The sequence below is a fragment of the Alosa alosa genome, chromosome 9 (assembly GCF_017589495.1).
Source record: "Alosa alosa isolate M-15738 ecotype Scorff River chromosome 9, AALO_Geno_1.1, whole genome shotgun sequence".
NCBI lineage: Eukaryota > Metazoa > Chordata > Actinopteri > Clupeiformes > Clupeidae > Alosa > Alosa alosa.
In genome coordinates this window covers 13,086,483-13,106,760 of record NC_063197.1, presented here as the reverse complement: position 1 = coordinate 13,106,760, position 20,278 = coordinate 13,086,483, and the positions used below count along the sequence as shown (strand labels likewise).

The 20,278-nt window shown below is 46.3% G+C and overlaps 1 protein-coding gene across 1 annotated transcript in view; it reads left to right on the top strand.

The window, feature by feature from the left end:
- Positions 1-279: 279 nt before the first annotated feature.
- Positions 280-20,278, top strand: part of fryl (furry homolog, like) — an 88,743-nt gene continuing 68,744 nt past the window's right edge. Inside the window, 1 exon segment of the mRNA XM_048252285.1 lies at positions 280-1,122. Within this exon segment, the coding sequence (XP_048108242.1) occupies positions 882-1,122 (241 nt within the window). The 5' untranslated portion in view covers positions 280-881.

The window sequence follows — 20,278 nt, the reverse complement described above, 5'->3', positions numbered from 1 at the left end:
TATATCTCTCTCTCTCTCTCTCTCTCTCTCTCTCTCTCTCTCTCTCTCTCTCTCTACTCTTCCTTCTCTTTCATTTCATAAATGGGGTGTGGCCGACGAGGCCTGCGTTGTGATTGGCCGGGAGCCCAGGTTGCACGTTATCTCCCCTGGAACACGTTCAGGTCCTGCCCCTGATAGCATCCTGGCCCCGCCCACCCTGACATCACTGCCTACCCCTGAGGAGGCTGGCGATGGCTCTTCTCTACTGTGTTCTTCTTTTTTTTTTTGTTTCTCCTCCCTCTCTCTCCTCCTCTTTCTCTCTCGCTCTCTCTTCCTGGTTGTGTGAAGCCCGCACAGAAGAGACACAGGTAGAGAGCTGTGAAGTTTGGAGAAGTGCGAAGACCTGTAGAAGCAGACGTGTGGCTGGTGTCTTGGTTTTATCACACTGTCACAGGAGCTGGGTAGTTGCATCTCAAGGAGTGTGTTTTGAGTGTGTGTGTGTGTGTGTGTTTGAGCTCAGTTGCACTACAACCAAGACTTCCATTTTGGCACTCAAGGAGATTTATATTTGGAAGTTGGGCGTTTTTTTTCTTTTTTTTGCATCGACTTTGGAAAACTTCTCTGGGAAAGGAACACCAGTGCACAGACACATAGTCGGGTGTTACATCAGTGGTTTCTCCCCGGGGACAGTTTGATTATTGTGTGGGAGGTGTGACTCTGCAGCAGGGGAGGACTTGACAGCCGTTGGCAGGGGAACGGTCGGCCGCCGGGTCGCCGCGGTGATGGAGCCCAGGGGAGGAAGTGACGCGAGCCTCCGGTCAGAGCGCTGGTTGGAGTGAGTGCATCCGTGTCAACGCCTGTGCACTCGCCTCGCGCGCGCGCACACACACACACACGCAGGCATGGAGTTCCTCAAGAGCCTTGTTCCCGCCGTCATATCCGGGGACAGTGGAGCCACTGCCACCACCACCGGGTCGATAACACCTGGTACGGCCGCGGAGGTTCTGCCCCGGGACTCGGGCCCCCGTCTGCTAAGGGTCAAACGTCTGGGCCTGCTGGCCATGGGCCAAACCATTGATGAAGACCTGATGGGGCCGTCTCAACCCATTCGACCCCCTCGTCTCTACAGACACCGTCCAAAAGGTACATGGAAGTCAATGAGCGCAGGTGGTAGAGAACAGGGGCAGGAAAAGATAAAAGGTACTGTTGAATGTGCTAACGGGAACCAGCACAGATGCTAGAAAGACCAATGACGTAGAAGGAGTCAAGAGTAGAATTCATGAGTGTGTGTGTGTGTGTGTACTGTGTGTCCTTCCATTTAGCTACACTTGTTTTTTGTATGTGTACTGTACATGTGCACTTCCATTTAGCTACACTTGTTTTTGATTGTGTGTGTGTGTGTGTGTTCAAATGGCTCCTTCTCCTTGATTTCAGAGCGCCGCGACAGGATAAAATCAATCATTCATCACACTGGCCCTGGCTATCGCCATCGTTGTCGGGCTCTTGAAACACAACTGTCCTCTTTGTTGGCCTCTTGCGTATGTTTACATTCCTCTCCCCACCATGCTGACTTATCACCCATAATGCAGCCTCCTTCATTCTCAGGATAAAGCACCGCAAGCGAGACCCTGACGTCTGGTCTGCAGCACTTGCACAAGGGTCGTAGGTTCAGGTTAAAGTCTAAGGCGCAGTAAAATATAGCGAGAGAGAGAGAGATAACCTGGCGCGATAACTCCCCGGTCCTTATCGGGGCCGACCACCGAGCAGTTGCCTGATCGAACGGTACAGCAGTAGATTAAGGGCCTCAGCTGAGAGCGTGGAGACTGATGCTTTTTAAAGTGTGTCTCTCTCTCTCTCTCTCTCTCTCTCTCTCTCTCTCTCTCTCTGAGAGAGAGCCTCTCGGCTGAGCAGCTGTGTCAAACACAAACCTTGCAGTGTTTTGTATCCAAAAATGTGTCGGACACCCTCTGCTCCCCCAACCCCCTCCAATGTTACATTCTCTTTCGGGAATCTTTTCTTTGCCTTCTGCTAGGGTGAGATTGTATAAGTAAGCCGCTGATTCTTAAGTTTGGTTTGTGGGGGGTGGGGGGGTAAGGTTAGGGTTGAGGTTTGGGGTGGTTAGTGGTTGTTGCGTTGCTTGTGCTGGTGGCGCTCCGCGTTACTACCTTCTGTGTGGACCTGTTGTCATGTAACAGGAAATGCTGAAAGCGTTGGGACCATACCTAATACGTACGATCGCCCAATATACCTTCTGAACACGCATGCTATCCTATCAGCCACAGGACTTTAGTGGTTTACTATCCGCTATATTCCGTCTCTTATCTGCATGCCCATGTATCTATAGGTCAGGCAAGTCTGCTCACAAAAGAACCAACTGGGGAATGCCGTAGAGGATTGTGTAGTCCCACTGTATATGCCTGAGACATCCCCTCTGAAGACTGGCTGATTGTGAATATGCTTGTTTACACTGTAAATGGTGCAACTGTGTGTGTGTGTGTGTGTGTGTGTGCGTGCATGCAAGCATGCTGGAACAACAACAAAACAAATGAGATCTCTTACAGAAAGGTCAGTGGCCTGCCTGCTCAATACATCCGGTTTGTGCCAACGCTGGGCTCTGGCGTAGGTGTGGAAGTTAGCACAGCTAGATGCTTTTTTTAACTAGTGTCCTGTTGCCAACTACATTGCTGTGTGTGTGTGTGTCTCTGTGTACTGTGTCTGTCTCTGTGTACTGTGTCTGTCTCTGTGTACTGTGTGTCTCTCTGTGTACTGTGTCTCTCTGTGTACTGTGTGTCTCTCTGTGTACTGTGTGTCTCTCTGTGTACTGTGTCTGTGTTGAAAGCTCAGCACCTTGCTGGGAATTCAGTAATTTAGTGAGAAGTTCAAAGTGAAAGTGCTTCATGGAATATGTTTCAACTGTTATTTCCTGTGCTGTCTACAGTCTATGCGTTCACATGCATGTATACGTGTCTTTCCTCACGTGTGGGAAAGTCTGTGCATTACTCTAACACGGTTGCAGCGATTCATTGTGTGTCTATCGGCAGGGCTTTGTGTCTCGCGCTGCTTGTCTGAACATGCTTACCCGCAGAGTCTCAGAGCAAGATTACACACACACGCACACAGCAGAAGCAGAACCTCTGTTACCTTGATCTACACATAGACAATTCTCTTGCCCCTAGCAAGACTGCAGGCCATGTGTGATAACAGGCTAATGAAATGCCCACTCTGAAACAGTCATTTATTTAGTCAAGTAGAACCCCAGGATAGGTGTGACATAAGGTACTAGGAATCGACCAATTATCGGCCTGGCCGATTATTAGGGCTGATATTTAGCATTTTTATAATAATTGGTATCGGTCATTTTTTCCACCGATAAGCCGATATTGAAATGGATAAAGAATGAAACGCGCTACTTTGTCTGTAAAGCGTCTCTCCCTCCCTGCATTTGATACTCTGTGGTCAAGAGCATTGTCCCGCCCACTACAGCGTCTGATTTGTTAGTTAGCACGAATGCAGCCAATCAGGATTGAAGACTGAACACAGACAGTCTTAAAGTTTAGGATTCTCACTGAGGCAGACTGTAGACTGGGCTTCAGCTGTACGGAGCTATTTTTCGAAGGTAAGGAAGGTAGCCTACATTGCTGAAGTTGCAATGAGTCACAATCATCTACACTGAAGTTACAAAAACACCACTTTGTAAGCTATTGTCTCTTTGATCTGGATCAATAAGTAAAGCACCCACTTCCTTCATTTAGCGAATTCCCGATTGATGCACGTTACTGATGCTGTTGCTGTACTAGTTAGCCTACAAACTCGGGTGCTGCGTGTTGGGAGTTCTCTGCCTCCGCCCTCGCCGTTAGCATTTAATAACGGAAACGGACACCACGGCGACATAGTACAGACAAGTCCTAAATTATGCGATAGCAAACATCAAAAAGTCTAATTGCTCCTTTTTGAAACGGACTGTCAGAAAAGACAACATGCACCCAGGGCCAGCCGTAATTTAATCCGACCTGAACTAAATCGCGTCCTGAGCGATTTAGTGTAGCTTGTAGCCTACACATGGACACAAATTGCATACTTAAATAGCCTAAGAACTATTTTAAAACTGTTTTGTTAAACTATTCAACCGAGAACACTTGCCATCACGATGCACCTCTTCCTCTCCCTCTCTCACCGTTACTCACACACACACGATGGCAAAGCATCCTCTTTGTGACAGGTTCCTTAACAAACACATAGCCCATTGTGTAGGCCCTAGTCTATGAAAAAATAATTGCTATCACTTAGCTCTTGGATTAACATGATACACAGGATTTACACTTACCAAGTGATAGACAATTGTGTATCAAAAGAAGAAAGAAAAGTTTGCATAATTAAATGCTTTTGAATTAATTTTTTTTGCAGCATATTTTCTTTACTACCTACCCCCTTTTGACAACTGACATATCGGTTTTACATATCGGTTATCGGCCTCCTGTTTTGGTAATAATTGATATTGGTATCGGCCCTGAAAAAAACATATCGGTCGATCCCTATAAGGTACTAATGCAATTTTTTGCATAAATTGATAGTTAAGGGGGTGTAGACTCAGAATCTGACGGGTGCCGCTCCGGCACCCTTGAGCATTTTTTTTTTATGACCACACCCCCTTTTGACCATAAAAAATAACTAGATGCACATTACTGTATAAACCCATCATGTATGGTATCAAATGAAAGCTCTTCTCAAACAGAAATCAATTATGTCAATAAAACAAGCTACAAATTATTTCAAGTCCCTCAGAGAACAGAATAACTCTAAAGCCTGGTAAGGTCACACCGCTGAAATGGTAGGCTGAGCAACAAATTGTATCAACCCTCAACAATTAGTCAAATAGACAAAGTTATAAGGAACAAAGTAGAACTTTCTCACAGTTTCTGAAAGCAACTATATACAGAACATGTTGCCAGGCTGGCCTTGTACACATCACAAACATCAAATGTCTCCAAAACATTCATTCAGTCAGACATTTCTCCCTCGCTGTCATCAGTATCCTCCACTGAAAGTGTAGCCATCTTCAAATTTTTATTTGCACACTGTTCACCACCTTTGCCATGGCAGTAGGTGGTGCATGGTAGTCCATCTGACTGACAGCAGCAAGAGGTCCTGGAGCATGCTGGCACTGCCTTGCATCCACAAGCAACAAGCTGTAGAACTGTTTTGGGTGCAATGTCAGTGTTGCCATGAACAGGCACAGGTGTTTTTATTTTTTTTTTTTGTTGTTGTTGTTTTGATGTGTTCCACTGCATATTCTCTTTTTGGAAGAAGACTCTTTATTTTAGGATGGTCTCTTTTCTTGGTGAATAGCATTTATCTCAAGTTACTGAGGCTTTCAAAAGTCTTTCCATAGTAGAGGCAAGAAAGGAAATTCATTCCTGCCTTCATGCTCATCAGCTTCTACAGTACATCTGTAAAATTCTTCCAATCAAGATTCCTCTTGCACATCAAATTGATTGAGTTTTTTCCTTTGCCATATGGATATGACACACTGTCACAACCAAACAATACATGGACAGCCAACAAATCATAACATTTGTCAGCCGTAGCATTAATGTCAATTAGGGAATCGGACTTGTGACTGAAGGGTGGCCAGTTTGATCCCCGACTGGTAGGAAAAATGAAGGTAGGGGGAGTGACTTAACAGCGCTCTCCCACATCCATATCCATGGATGAGGTGCCCTTGACCTCCAGATCAAGGGCTGCCCACTCCTCCGGGTGTGTATGTGTACTCCTAGTATGCTCACTGCTCTAGGGTGTGTGTGTTTGAATGGGTGTTCACTGTTTGTGTGGGTACACTCCCCCACTCCCCCCTTGTACACTACCCCCGAATGGTAAAATGCAGAGCACAAATTCCTTTTATCCATGTCCCACATTTATTGGATTATGGTTAAGGTTAGGCCTTAGGTGTGGGTTAGGGTAAGGGGACATAGGGCTGTGGGAACATAGGCATGCTCCCATACTGGTATATGTAAGTATACTTGGGTAGCCGTGGCCTACTGGTTAGGGCTTCCGGCTTGAAACCAAAGGGTTGTCAGTTCGATCCCTGACCAGTAGGATGTGGTTGAAGAGCACTGCTCTCTCATGCCCACAACTATGGTTAAAGTTCCCTTGAGCAAGGCACCTGACCCCTCACAAATTCAAGGACTGTTATAGTTATGTAATGTGCTGATTAACTGGCAAGTACCTCATAACTCAGACTAGTTTGTATCAATCCTGGACTGTGGTGTCTTTTTTTAAAGCATTAAAAAATGTTAGGATGAAAAATATTGTTGTCTTTAATTCTGGGGGGAAATCCAAGGACCGTTATAATTATTGTGCTTACTACCTGGGAAGTACCTCACAAGAATTGCTGTCTGAAATTCAGCGACTGATTTAAGGGAAATTAAAGCTAAGGTGCTAACTAACCCGCAAGTTGGTGAACTAGGGTACATCAGACTTGCTATAATATTCATATTAAAATGAATTACTATTGAATGATTGTATTCCTGTATTAAGCTACATGGCAGTTCAATAATTTATTTAATTTAATACCAAACATGACACGATTTAGAGGTATAAGCTATTATGCCGCAAAAAGGAACCTAATTTGACCTTAAAGATCACTTTGCAAAAGGTATTTTGTTCTCTGGAGGAACCTAAACTATTTTTTTCTACTTTTTTATGGTCTGAAAATGTATGAAAAGAGCTTTTAATTTGATACCATACATGATGGGTTTATATGTTAATGTCTATTTAGATGATTTTATATGATTAAAAAAGGGGTTTGGCAGCTGAAGCCATTTTAAAGAAAATTAACCCGTCAGATTCTGAAAGGACACCCCCTTACCTATCAATTTATGCAAAAAAATTGCATTAGTACCTTATGTCACACTTAAGCCCAAATTCCACAAAGTTCTACCTGACTAAGACTATTTGTCTACTTTTTAACTCTCTCTCTCTCTCTCTCTCTCTCTCTCTCTCTCTCTCTCTCTCTCTATATATATATATATATCTCTCTCTCTATCTATCTCTATCTCTATATCTCTCTCATTTTGCAATATCGTTTTTTTGAATTCTGGTTCGATTTTCCTCCAAAAGCTGCTGAGCAGAATGGAAAAGTGCCCAGTGGCAAACATAAAAGTGAGGAGATGGCACTTTGTGCCTGACACTTTTTGGGGTTTGCTGTGAGTTTAAGAAAGTCTACCACACACACATACATTCTCACTCTCTCTTTCTCTCTCACACACACACACACCTTTGGGCTTTCCTGTTTGGATACTGCTATGGTTTCTCCAAGTGACAGAATAGCTCTTGCTTTGAGCCTGCATGAAAAAGCAAAGTACAGAGAGAATTGCCTGTGGGGTAGTTTCAGCAGACCCACTCAGATCGCTTTGATTTTCTCTGGATCACATTGTTTGTTGTGTGTCAGAGAGGTAACCTGCATTTTGGAAATATCTGTTTTTCTGTCCTTTGTGGTTAATCTAGTATGATGTGAGCTGAGTTTGGTGGATTGGTTATTTATTTGTGGTTATAGATTATTTGTTTTTACATAATTGTCTAATTAATGCATTGTTGAATGCATTAGCTGAAGCTTTCACCCAAAGCATTACAGTCATTGTTACATACAACATTATTGTCAAACCTATGGCCTTGGTATTGTTACCAGGCTGATTTACTTGTGGAGTGACCAGAACACCATTAAAGTTATTTACTCATTCATTCATTCATTCACTCATCCATCCATTCTTCCATCCAACCATCCATCTCGAGTATAGCCCTACCGATTTTTAACAAACACAACAAAAAAGTTACTCTAATACTAATTGGGAATTAATAGCCTAAATAAATGAAGCGTCTATGAAGGAAGGTGCCTGCTTGATAACCCCAGTGAAATGCTCTTGAAGGCTTTTCTGTTGGTGATGTTTTGTTAGTGATTTGTGATTTTGGTTTTGATGGTAAGAATGACTTGGTTTCACTGTGTGAAATCCCTTACCTATAGCGCTAGGAATGTAGCGTTTCTCCTGTCTATATATGAAAGTCTTAAAAAGCCACACTGCATCCGCCATATGCACGTCTCAGGCACGGCTCGAACTGTGCTGCAGCCGCAACCCAGCTAGAGAATAGATGGGACACTTCGTTTTTCCACTTCATGTGAGCGGTTCTATGCAGAAATACCTTGAAAAAACCAGTGTACAGTCATAATTTGTATTTAAAAGGGAAAGTGAAGGCTACTATAAAGGAGCAGAAATAGGGTGACCAACAACCAGACTGAGGACAGGTTTTGTCTAAAAGTAAGAACAAATTGGCCAAAATGAGAACATCCCTCATTAAAAACATTAACTTTTTACACACCGTTAACAGCATTGTGATAACATAAGTTATACGTTTCATTTTGCTGCTCTGTTGCTCTTGCACGTTCTGCGATCGAAGTTCAACCATGTTTAACTTTGATTGTGGCATGCTGTAAATAATAGCTATTTTGCAGAGCCCAGTGGCAAGCACCACACAAGTCTTTGGGCCATTCGCTCAACCCAGTTCAACCTGGCAGTGAGTGCAATGTGATGCAACTTCCAATCTCTAAGCCCCTTATGTGCGACCGCAGAGAATGAGTTTTTTTAAGCTACTTATAAGCCTTATTTGCTTTGGAGGTCTCATTTGCTGTGGATGGAAATTTGGACAAATGGTCACCCTAGACAAAAAATGTCATTAGCTAACAGTATCGCTGTGGCTAGCCCTTTACACCAACAATCAAGTTGGCATTAGTTGAGTGGTGGAGGATAACATTATTTTAGTGTTGGACGTAATGTCCACGTAAACTGTGAATTAAGATCAGTATTTGGCCTTCCTTAACTTAATGTAGAAATAATCGTCTGTTATAGATAGATCGGCAAATAGCTATCAGCCAATAGATTGGCAAATAGCTACTATCGGCCGATAGTATCGGCACACTGATTTATTTGTCGGGCTCTAATCTTTGGTTTGTCACTATGGGGAGTGGTGTCTTAGGCCGAGGCTTGTGTGGCTAGTTTGGTTACTTAGTGATAAGCTCAGTGGTGACCTCCTGTATAGGTTGTGGATACAAACCTTAGATCAGAGGTCTTCCAACAGGGGGTCCGTGGAGGTACTGCAGGGGGGTCGCGAAATCTTTGATCTTTGGTTGATTAGACAGTTTTTTTTGTATGCTATATATATATATAGTAGGGGGGTGTCTCTGCTCCAGGGGGGCAGCCGTGGCCTACTGTTTAGCGCTTTGGACTTGTTACCGGAGGGTTGCCGGTTCGAACCCGACCAGTATATATAGGTACTGTGTGCTGAGTTTGTTTCACTAATTCACGGATTGGGATAAATGCAGAGACCAAATTTCCCTCACGGGATCAAAAGAGTATATATACTTACTTATATACAGCTCTCCATCAGTTTGGGGGTCCCTGGCGTGAAAAACGTTCATCCCCTGCCTTAGATGAAGAAGCAGTTGAGTTGCCCGAAGACTAATGGCGCAGACACTCCCAGATTGCATTAGACAGCAGTGTCTACAGTGACTCTTTGCCCAGATGCTTAGCTTGATGTTGGTGTGTCTGTGAGTGAGATGAGTTGTCGTCTTGAACACCCAGTGATGGGTGTTGTGGCTTGTTGGTTGATGAGACCTCTTAGCTGGAAGTTTGTGTGCTTAAAGAGACTTGCCCTCAAAACGCACGCACGCACACACACACATACACACACACACACAAGCACACACACAAGCACACATGCACATCCTTGTTCCCACAGAGCTGTCTCTGCCCCACCCTGGCCCTCAGCCTGTGGTGAGCCATTGGACAGTGGATTCTACCCACCCTTTCCCAAACTCCCCTTTTCACTAGTCTTTCTTTATTCCATTCTCTCTCTCTCTCTCTCTCTCTCTCTCTCTCTCTCTCTCTCTCTCTCTCTCTCTCTCTCTCTCTCTCTCTCGTCATGTAAGCACACAATGACCTCAGCGGGCTGAGAAATGTGTCCTTATTGCCGTGAGTGATGAGATTAAGGCAGTTATTTGGTTAATGGGTGCTGACTCTCTTTTGCTGAAATCACAAGGGTGTGTTTGCATCTGAACTTTGTGTGTGTGTGTTTTCACCCTTGTTGAACTTGTCAGGCATGAGCAGGTGAAGTAGTTGGTTGTTCTACTTGAGGAGTAGCTTTTACAGTTTGTCATTCTCTGACAGCGCAGTGCTAAGTAGCCAAATCAGAACTGCCATCCTTAACTATTGATTCCTTTTAACACAGCCAGAAAGTGTGTGTGTGCATTAACTGGTGGTGCTACATCTGTTGTGAGTGAGTATTGTTCAACTTGAGCTATGGAGTTGTTTTCTTCCTCTGGGATAAGCTAATTGACCTTAGGCAAATCTCTTTCAACAACATTCGGTCCCTGACATGTTCACCAAAAGGTTGCCAGTGGTTCGATAGATACAGTAAGTGCTTATGATGTGTTACTTGTGTGTGCTTGTGTTGACTGTGTGTAAGTGTGCTTAAAGCAAGTCGGGACATACACTTCACCAAGACAAGTCTCTTGTGTCATTGTTATTTTTCAGGTTCAGCCATGTGTGGTGTGTTGGGTGTGTGTGTGTGTGTGTGTGTGTGTGGTTCCTCACAGCGTGATTCATGTATTCCATACATAGAGGAGAGGTTGAACACGGATGACACTGATACTGACGTACACACATTAATTTGATACAAATAACTTAAGAGCCATCAGACCCCGGCTGTAACAGCTGTGAATAGAGCCAGAGTGTATTTCTGTGAATGGCCTTAGCTCCTTTACTTCCTTCTCCCTTTTCTCTCTCTCCCTACCAACCTTCCCCCTCCCTCCCACTTTCCCTACCAACCATCCCCCCCTCCCTCCCTCCCTACCTACCAACCATCCCCCTCTCCCTCTCTCCGTCTCTCCCTTTTCCCTCCCTCCCCTTGGTGAGGCGGTCTGCAGGCCCACTCCAGAATGACTCAGCTCTCACTCCAGCCGCATTTGGCATTCAAATCCTGTTAGGACGGGTGCTCCCCCAGTGTCTCACTCATGCTCTTTCTCTCATTCTGCCTCTCTCTGTGTCTCTGTCTCTCTGTCTCTCTCTCTCTCTCTCTCTCTCTCTCTCTCTCTCTCTCTCTCTCTCTCTCTCTCTCTCTCTCTCTCTCTCTCTCCTTCTCTACATCTGATAGAGATATTCTAATTGTTATGCTGTTTTAATTGTGCTTTGGCAACACTGTACTTACTTAGTCATGCTAATAAAGCAACCTTGAATTGAATTGAATTGATTAGAGGGGAGGAGTAGGATCTGCTGTGGGTGTAGGGTGTGGGCCCATGGGCTGTGTGTGTGTAAGAGCGACTTGCCATTGGCATCACCACCCTCACCACTGCTGCCACAGTGGCAATCCCCCTACCAAGAACACTCCCTGCTCAACCCCAAGACCTAACCCTATCTCCACTCCATCCTGACCTCTCTCTCTCTCTCGGGCCTGAAGGACATCAGGGCGGATTGGGGGGGGGGGTGGTGGGGAGGTTAGCCTCTGGTGTCAGCGCCAGTGCGTGCCGGCTCCTCTTCCTCTCCCTCTAATCATGTGGGCTCATAGGCAGAGGCGGTGAACTCCCCTGGTGAGCTCATCTCAACCAGTATGACCCGTGCCCTGCCTCTCCTGCCCCGCCCTGCACTGCTCGCTGCTCTAGCCACACCATGACTGACTGACTGACTGTAATAAAAAATATGGAGAGCATGCAGCTCCATCAAAAGTGAGGCAAAGTGAGCGACAGGGATGTAACCAAATATGGTCAATTTTGGGGGCAGATGGGGACGATTTTTTTGTTGACTGCACGCTCTGGCTCCAAAAAGCTTTCACTGCGCCCATTGTGCCCTCTATTTTGCCAATATGGCTGACCAACTCTGGTTTCATTTCTTATTCAGAACACAAGAGCATGACTCCATGACATGTTTACATTCACTGGAGCCTCCCAGTTTACCTGCCTGCCTGCCTGCCTGCCTGCCTGCCTGCCCTTCTGCCTGTCTGCCTGCCTGCCCTTTAGCCTGTGTAAGGCTTTATAGAGGGAGGTGGCCAAGCAGACAACAAGCAGGTGCTGTGCTCACTCCTCATGCTCTGTTCAAATCCCAGGTGAACGGCTGGGTCAGTGCTTCATGAGCAAGCCAACTGCTGTGGTGGCTGCTGCTGCTGCTGCTAGTGCTGTTGTTGACTTTCCCTCTTGTGGCTGCACCTTGCCGTAAGCACATTAGCTGGGCTCGATGCTCCAGGGGCCATCCCAGTTGAGTGGCCTGTGCTGGCTGACCTGGGGGAGAGATATTTCCCACAACAGAGCCAGAGGAGGGAGGCGCAACCTGGCCAGACAACAAACAATCACGAGAAGAATAGCCTTTGGTGTGGTTCACATTGTTTGGTAACAGATGCCCCATAACACTCTCTCTCTCTCTCTCTCTCTCTCTCACACACTCACACACACTCACACACACTCACACACACTCACACACACTCACACACTCTCTCACACACTCACACACACTCTCACACACACACTCTCTCACTCTCTCACACACACACATACACACACACACACACACACACACAGGCTGAAGAGAAGTCTGGGAACCTAGGAGCCCTTTTCTTGTGTCGTTTGATGAATACATCCTCTTATGTAGACTCCACTGAAGCCTTATCAGACATCCTGGAGTTGCCAAGGAGACACACACACACACACACACACACACAAAGGTGATAATGTGCTGCCAGGACTTAGGAAGGTTCTGTGAAGCTGTGTGTTTAGACGGCGCACGGCTGGACAGTGACGCCACGGCCCTGCCACAACACCGCCCAGGAGGGGCGACCACTGAGAACAAAGCCTCCCCCCCGAGGGGGGTGCAGAACAGCCCCAAGCGTCAGTAGCATCTCATCTCCTTCCAAAAGCCTGTTTGCCAGGCTCTCCTCACAGGCCTCTGAAGCGGGGAGTCTCACCTGCTGTGCCGTCTCCGCCAGAGCGCCATTGTCACGTTGGCGGCAGTGGCTCTTGGTTGTGCTGTGTTTCAGATGCTTGTAGTCCCAAAAAACTTATCAGGGCTCAACGTTGGCAGCTTGGCAACCAGGTATGAGGTTTTGGTTGCCAAAGCCAACCAAATATGGTTGCCACTTGTAAGAATTTAGTAGCCAGCAGACGCCTGCACTTACCTGCCTCCCATTCTTTACCTGCAAATGGCAGCCAGCTCCTGTTAATGGCTTCATTTGTGAATCCCAGATGCATAATGCACCGAGGGGAAGTTCTCTGTGGGATGCTTTTTGTGTTTTTAATGAGGAGTCTCAAAACATCAGACAACTCACTCACTCACTTTCGCTCACCTCGTGATGGAAACCTGCAGAACTGGAAAAGAGGGGAGGGGTGGATGATCCTAGTTCCTGGCAAGGCCACGACATCCTGGGTCAACCATGTCGTCAGAGACATTAAATGGCCAACAATTAATCCATGGGTTAATGGCTAAATGAACCATGGAAGTATGTCTGTGTTTTATGCCATTAAATAAATTATGTCAGTAAACATCTATGATATGGCAGTATCCATTGCTTGTAAGCCTCATCAAGGTGCCTACTAGCACAGCAGGAAGTAGTAAGTCTGCATGTGGAAAACCCATACTGATGTCCATTTCTCTCTCTTTCTCTCTTTCTCTCTTTCTCTCTTTCTCTTTCCCTACGTGGAAACCTCAGTGCAGTGGTAAAGACAGTCTGGGAGAGCTTGTTTCGGTTGGGCTTACGTAATGCAGGCAGGCAGAGAGAGAGAGGGAGGGAGGCAGGCAGCAGGGCTGGGGCTGCATAGGCTACTGGCAGCCTGGCTGACAAAGCCACTGGCACCCACACAGGCCCGCGGCGCGCCCCTGTTGACTGTGCTGAGCTGCATTCCTGCCGAGAGGATGGCAGAGTCCTGCTGTTTACACCAAACACGGACAGAAGAACAGGGCCGTGTGTGTGTGTGTTGCTCTCTCTGTCTATGTAAGTGTGTATGATGTGTGGGTGTGTGTGTGTGTGTGTGTGTGTGTGTGTGTGTGAGAGAGCCATACATGGTTATGAGTAGTAGAGGGAGCACGAGAAGGAAGGATCCACAAAGGATTACTGGCTTACGAAACACTGTTCAGCTGCGAGTTCACCGTGACCCACCTAGTCCACTTCTGAGACCCCCCACCCCCTTAGCCTAGCTAGCATCTCTTAGCCTACATGTACTGCTACATTTGCAGCCTTCATATAACAGATACCTCTACAAGTCATTGTCATCAGTAGCCTATGTAATGTTACAGCCCAAGGAATCCTAGTCATGATCTAGTGGGTGTCGTTAGCTCTAGCCGTTAGCTCTTCCAGATGAGGCACTGGAACACGGTGAGCTAAAGCTTCCTTGGCCTGGCTGGCTTGTTGTGGATCAGTGCGCCACAGTCACGCGTAATGGGTGTGGTAAGACAGTCATTTGCTATGAAACAGAAGGACGGAGCTGATCTGAGGTCAGTCGTGGAAGACGAGGAGATGAAGAGTCTGCCCTAGTGTGAGGAGGTTGAGTGTGTGAGTGTCGTCTTGAGCTGTGGCAGAGTGCACTGCAGTCTTTGGGACTGACGGGCACAATGCAAGTCTTTATTATGGGGATGTTTTGAGTGAGTGTGTGTGAGACAGAGTGACAGAAAGTGTGCTTGTTAGTGTTTGTGTGTTTGTGTTTGTTTATAAGGCTGGCTTCCCACTTTGCATAACTCCAGTTGGGAGGGTCCCATCATGTGATGTGATGTGGTGAAAGAGAGGGAGGGAGAAAGGACAGGACAGATTTGCACAAGTGAAGCTCGCCACATGCAAAATGGAGCATTGTTATCCAATCCTGCCCGCTACCCTTCCAAGAAGAATCTGCTGTTTGTTTGTGTGGCTTGTTTTATCTGCTTAGGCTGCAGTCAGATGGTGTCATGTGCTCATGTTTGTGTGTGTCTGTGTCTGTGTGTGTGTGTGTGTCTGTGAGAGAAGGAGAAAGGTTGCGTTTGGGAGACGCCCAGTATTGCTTCTACGTTGTAAAGCATCTTGTGGGCGTTTCCTCTTGGTGCGTATCTGTGTGTGTGGACGTGGACATGGGTGTGTGTGTGTGTTTTCTGTTACGGTCAGCCATCTATAATGTAGGTCCCAAAGGAGTCAGGATTCAGGACACTGGGATTCAGATTAGATCATTGATCAACCTCTTGTTGTAGTGTTACTGTGTTGCGTAATGTCTATTGTGTGTGTGTGTGTGTGTGTGTCAGACAAAGAATCAATCTGCCAATCCTACTTCATGATGTAATCTATGTGTGTGTGAGCAAGAGAAGATATGTGGCTGTGAGTACATAAGCATACCTGGGCATGCAATGTGTATTCTTCCCACTTGGTTACCTAACATGTGGTCATAATGGGTGTGTGTGAGTGACATGGGCCGGCATGGGCAATAAGCACTTCTATGTTTTAAAGTGTGCCAAGGCGTCACCCTCTGCCACGGGCAGGTGTTAGGTGAACTGGCAGGGAGATTATACTCTGATTGTGAATGTCTTTGTGTGTGTGTGTGGGGGGGGGGATTTTTAGAATCAATACTTTAAAAGTATTAAAATAATAGTGTTCTGTGTCTGTGTGGACTGCTCCTACTCTCCATGCTCCTTGCATGCATCTAGGCAAGTGGGCGTGTCAAGCAGGCAGCTCTGAGTGAGTGAGTGTGCAGCAAACGTCAACACAAGTTTATTGCCGTCAGTCCTCGGCTTGCGGATAAAACAGAAGCTCGACGTAAAATCTGGAACTATTTTGGATACGTTGCGGATGGTGAAGGCAAGCCAACAGGTACACTGAGGCCCGTCTGTAAAATATGTTTTAAAGCCATTCAAAGTAAAGTCTTGACATAGAACTTGCCTAAGTACCTTGCAGGCATATCCCAACATTTGTAAAGAGTTCAAAGAACGACAGGTTAACGAATAGGCTATAGAAAACACCACTACATGATCAGTGCCAAGTTCAGTGCCAGTTATAGACTAGGCCTATAACCTAAGTGAAACGAGTGTGGTTTATTCTGGGATAAAGCGAACCTTCCTTCATTAGTGAATTTTGACGAGACATAACGACTGTGGTCATGGTGTACTAACTTGATGAAAGCGCAATGTTCACGCTAGTATAACTTTACCATAACTTACAAATGATAATAATAAGACCAACGGAAAATGAAACGTGCTGATTTTCTAGGCTGATTTGACATGGAATTGTACCCTCATTCAGGTGTAATAATCCAGTCACTAACCAATTCGTCAGCTCAACCTTTTTGCAGGAAGTTAGCCTACGGGGACTATCAGGTGCTGCATGATATTGTTGTGCTGTGTTGAAATGAGAGTATAGTTCCATGTCTCATCAGCCTAGAAAATTGCCACTTTTGGCCCCAGCTGTGGCGCAATTAGATTCCTGCCCGTGGTCCTTGCCAGATCCCGCCCCGACTCTCTCTCCCACTCACTTCCTGTCATTCTCCACTGTCCTATCAAATTAAAGGCATAAAAAGCCAAAAAAAAAGAAAATTGCCACTTTTCATTTTCCTTTGGTCTTATTACACTTTCTAACTCGAGAGGAGAAGTTTTAAATAGAAAAATTACCGGAAATCACTTTTAAATGTGATGCTAGCAGGCGAGCTGCTAATGGTCTAAGACAATCCAATGATCTATGCTAGGCTGGAGCTAAAAGTGGTATCGCCAGACTCCAGAGAAAGGTAAAAATCAAATGTTTAACTCAATTGTTTAACTCAAGGGGAGGTGGAAATGAGTGTAATTCCCCAAATGGTGGAATATCCCTTTAAAGCCCACAGCATTCCACCAAAGTGTGTTGAGTTGTAATAGTAATAGCGGCTTAGGCTAAAGCTTGTGGTAGCAAATAATGTAAACTCAGTAAAGAAAAATCTTCACTTATTTCCTCTTTGCAACTATCAAAGAAATCCCATAAACACGGAAGGCCTATGGTAGCCTACATCAGATGGCCTAAAGATTAGGCCCTTCTGTATAGCATTTAGTGATTTGCATGCAGTAATTTGAACACTGACCTTGATCTAGCCTAATTTGGCTATTTAAAGGTTATTTATTGTCAGCACAACACACTATGTAAATTAACTATAACAAACAATAAAGGACTTAACCACACACATACTACTATTTTACTGACTATAAAAATAATAAGCATGAAGGAAGTTTAGAACCCAAAATTTACCAAATTCAACACAAACACACTTATGTTCTTTCTTTTCCAGATAATTTAGAATTTTGCCGTGGTATCATTTTAGTATCGACTATCGATATTTATGACGGGTATTGTATCGAAGTCATAATTTTGGTATTGTGACAACGTTAGTACAGACACACACACACACACACACACACACACACAAAAGTCTGCGTGTCATTTTTACCAGTTTAACCACATTCTTCACTCCTCCTTCTCATTCCCTCTCTCTAACTTTCTCTATTCTCTCTCTCTTTCTGCAACTCCCTCTCTCCTCCTCTCCTCAAGTTCTGGTTGTGCTGCAGAGTAGGATGACACATCACTATTGCTTGGGTCTACAGAGGAAGTGTGCTTTTGATAGGCCACCACAAAGAGGGAGAGAACGAGTGAGGAGACAGAAAAAAGAGAGAGCAAAAAGAGAGGGACAGGAGGAGAGAGAGATAGAAGGGGGGTGGGGGGAGAGCAGAAGCAGCTCTAATGACATGTATTAAAGGCGCTGGACAGCAGCCAGCCTGCGCTGGCAGCGTGTTGATGACGTCATCACCCCCACCCCACCGCCTGCCCTCAACCCCCAGCCCCCAGCCACTGAAACAAACCCTCTCTGTTATGGGAGGGCGGGAGGGAGTCAGAGCGCATTACACAGAGAACATAAGCAGGAGGGAGGGAGCGAGAGCACGTCAGGAGGGGAGGGGTACCGGCTGAGCGAATGGTGAGCGCGAGCGAGCGAAAGAGGGAGAATGGGTAAAGAGAGACAGATGAGCTGGTGGGTGGGTGTGTGTGTGTGTGTGCCTACGTGAGTGCATGAGGGCGCTAGGACCCAGACGCACACAGGAAGAGAGGAGAGGAAGAAGAGAACAGCAGCAGCCCCCCCCTCCCCTATTCCCTCCCCTCTGCTGGGAAGAGCCTGTTCTCTCTCGCTCTCTCTCTCTCTCTCTCTCTCTCTCTCTCTCTCTCTCTCTCTCTCTCTGCACCCATTCTCCACTCTCTCTCCCTCTCCCTCCCTCCCTCACTCACACTCCCTCACTCACACACAGACACAGTCGCGTTCGCTTGCTCACGCTGGGTCTTGCACCGGAAGTTTCTGTCAGTGTTCCACTCCTCTCCTCTTCCCATCGTGTCGGACTCGGAGGCTGGACTCGGCTCAGGATGCGCGACTCGGTGGATTGGCTATCGGACCGGCGCTTCGGATCACATCCCTAACGGGACGCTGCACTCATCCTTCTTTCTCTCTTGTTCTGTCGCTTTTTGCCGTTTCTTTTTTTTCCCTTTTTTTTTTCTTTCTCCCCGGGGGTCTCTCTTCTTCTCCGCTGAACTTACAGCTCCCGATGGGCCGCTCTCCACCCAGCAGCTGATACGTGTGTGTGTGTGTGTGTGTGTGTGTGTGTGTGTGTGTGTGTGCGCGCTCAAATGTGTGTGTTCAGCAGCATGCACCCTTACACCAGCCTGAGTGGAGGCTAAAACTTCACTCTGCTCCAAGCCAAGGAGGCTGAGTGTGTGTGGCGGCGTGCGTGTGTGTGTGTGTGTGTGTGCGCGTGCACGTCTCTGCGTGCGTGTGTGTGTGTGTGTCTCTGGGAACGCGAAGGCCAGAACACGAGGAAGCTGGAGTGTGAGGCTAGTGGAACTGGCTGGCCCAACTTCGTGCCTTTTCATTTCTTACCCACAATTCCCCGGTGGAGTCATGCTGAGCCTGCAGGACTCAGTATTCTTTGAGATCAGCATCAAGTCTCTTCTCAAGTCCTGGAGCTGTGAGTATACCTCGGATGCTCACGTAAACACACACTCACACACACTCACACACACACACGCTCATTCATTCAGGCGCGCACACACACATAGGCACAGGTACACATACTTTTGTACCTGAAAGCAGTGTCTACACTACAGAAGGTAGCGGTCATGAGCTATGCTTAGTGACCTACCTGACCTGTGTGAAACCATTTTAGCAACTGTTTAGTCTTTGTCTGCATTCTGTAGCACTGCTGTGTGTTTTTCTGCCGTGTGTGTGTGTGTGTGTGTGTGTGTGTCCGACATGCATCCAGTAGAGGTTTGCCGACTGCTTTAAGAATGGCTGGTCGATAGTTCTGCACTTAACCTTGCATTTACACTTGATCTCCATCGGTTGATCCGACATGGCCACCTGCTTGGTCCATCACTCACTCGTTCACTCACTGTCTCTCTTTCTCTCTCTCTTTCTTTCTTTTTCTTTTTCTTTCTTTCTATCGCACACTCAGATATGACACGTGTCTGGTGTTCTTATCTACCTGCACAAACATGGTTGTTGATGGACATATTTGTTTTTTTGCTAATGACGGGCACAAGTGTGTGAGCAGGTGTTTCTACTTTACAGACAGTTGAACAGACACACAATCCAAGCACGCACACACACACACACACACACACACAAAAGGAGAACTACAGATATGCTTGGTCCTATTGTGCACACTCACACACGTCTCCTTATCTCACTACCTGAATGTACTTCAGGTGTAAGTGTGTGTTCAGTGTCTTTCTGGAGTACGCGTACATATGCACACACACACACACACACACACACACACACACCGCTAGCCAAAATCGGGCTATTTTGAGCAGATCACATGAACAGACTGGCCTATACAACTTTACTTTATCCCCACACGTAACCTCATCTGATGGCGTGTCTTGATGTGCACTGAAATACGCACACACACACGTGGTCACACATGGCCTCAGTTCCCCTAGTGATACAGTAACTGTGTGTGTGTGTGTGGTCTGTCTGAACAGGTATGTAGTATGTGTTGACTCCATGTGAAGCTGAGAGATGTAGAATCCTCTCCTGACCTCCCTGTTCTGTTCTCCTCATTTCATCTCTTTCTCTCACTTTCTCTCTCTCTTTCTCAAAATCCTGAGGCGTATGCTTTCCCCTGATGGGGCGTCTGCAGATACAGACAGTGATCTCTCACTCACACAGACACACACACAGACACACAAACACACAGCAGGAAGTGCTCTCTGAGAAATATTGTGTGTGTGTGTGTGTGCGTATGTTTATAGCCCA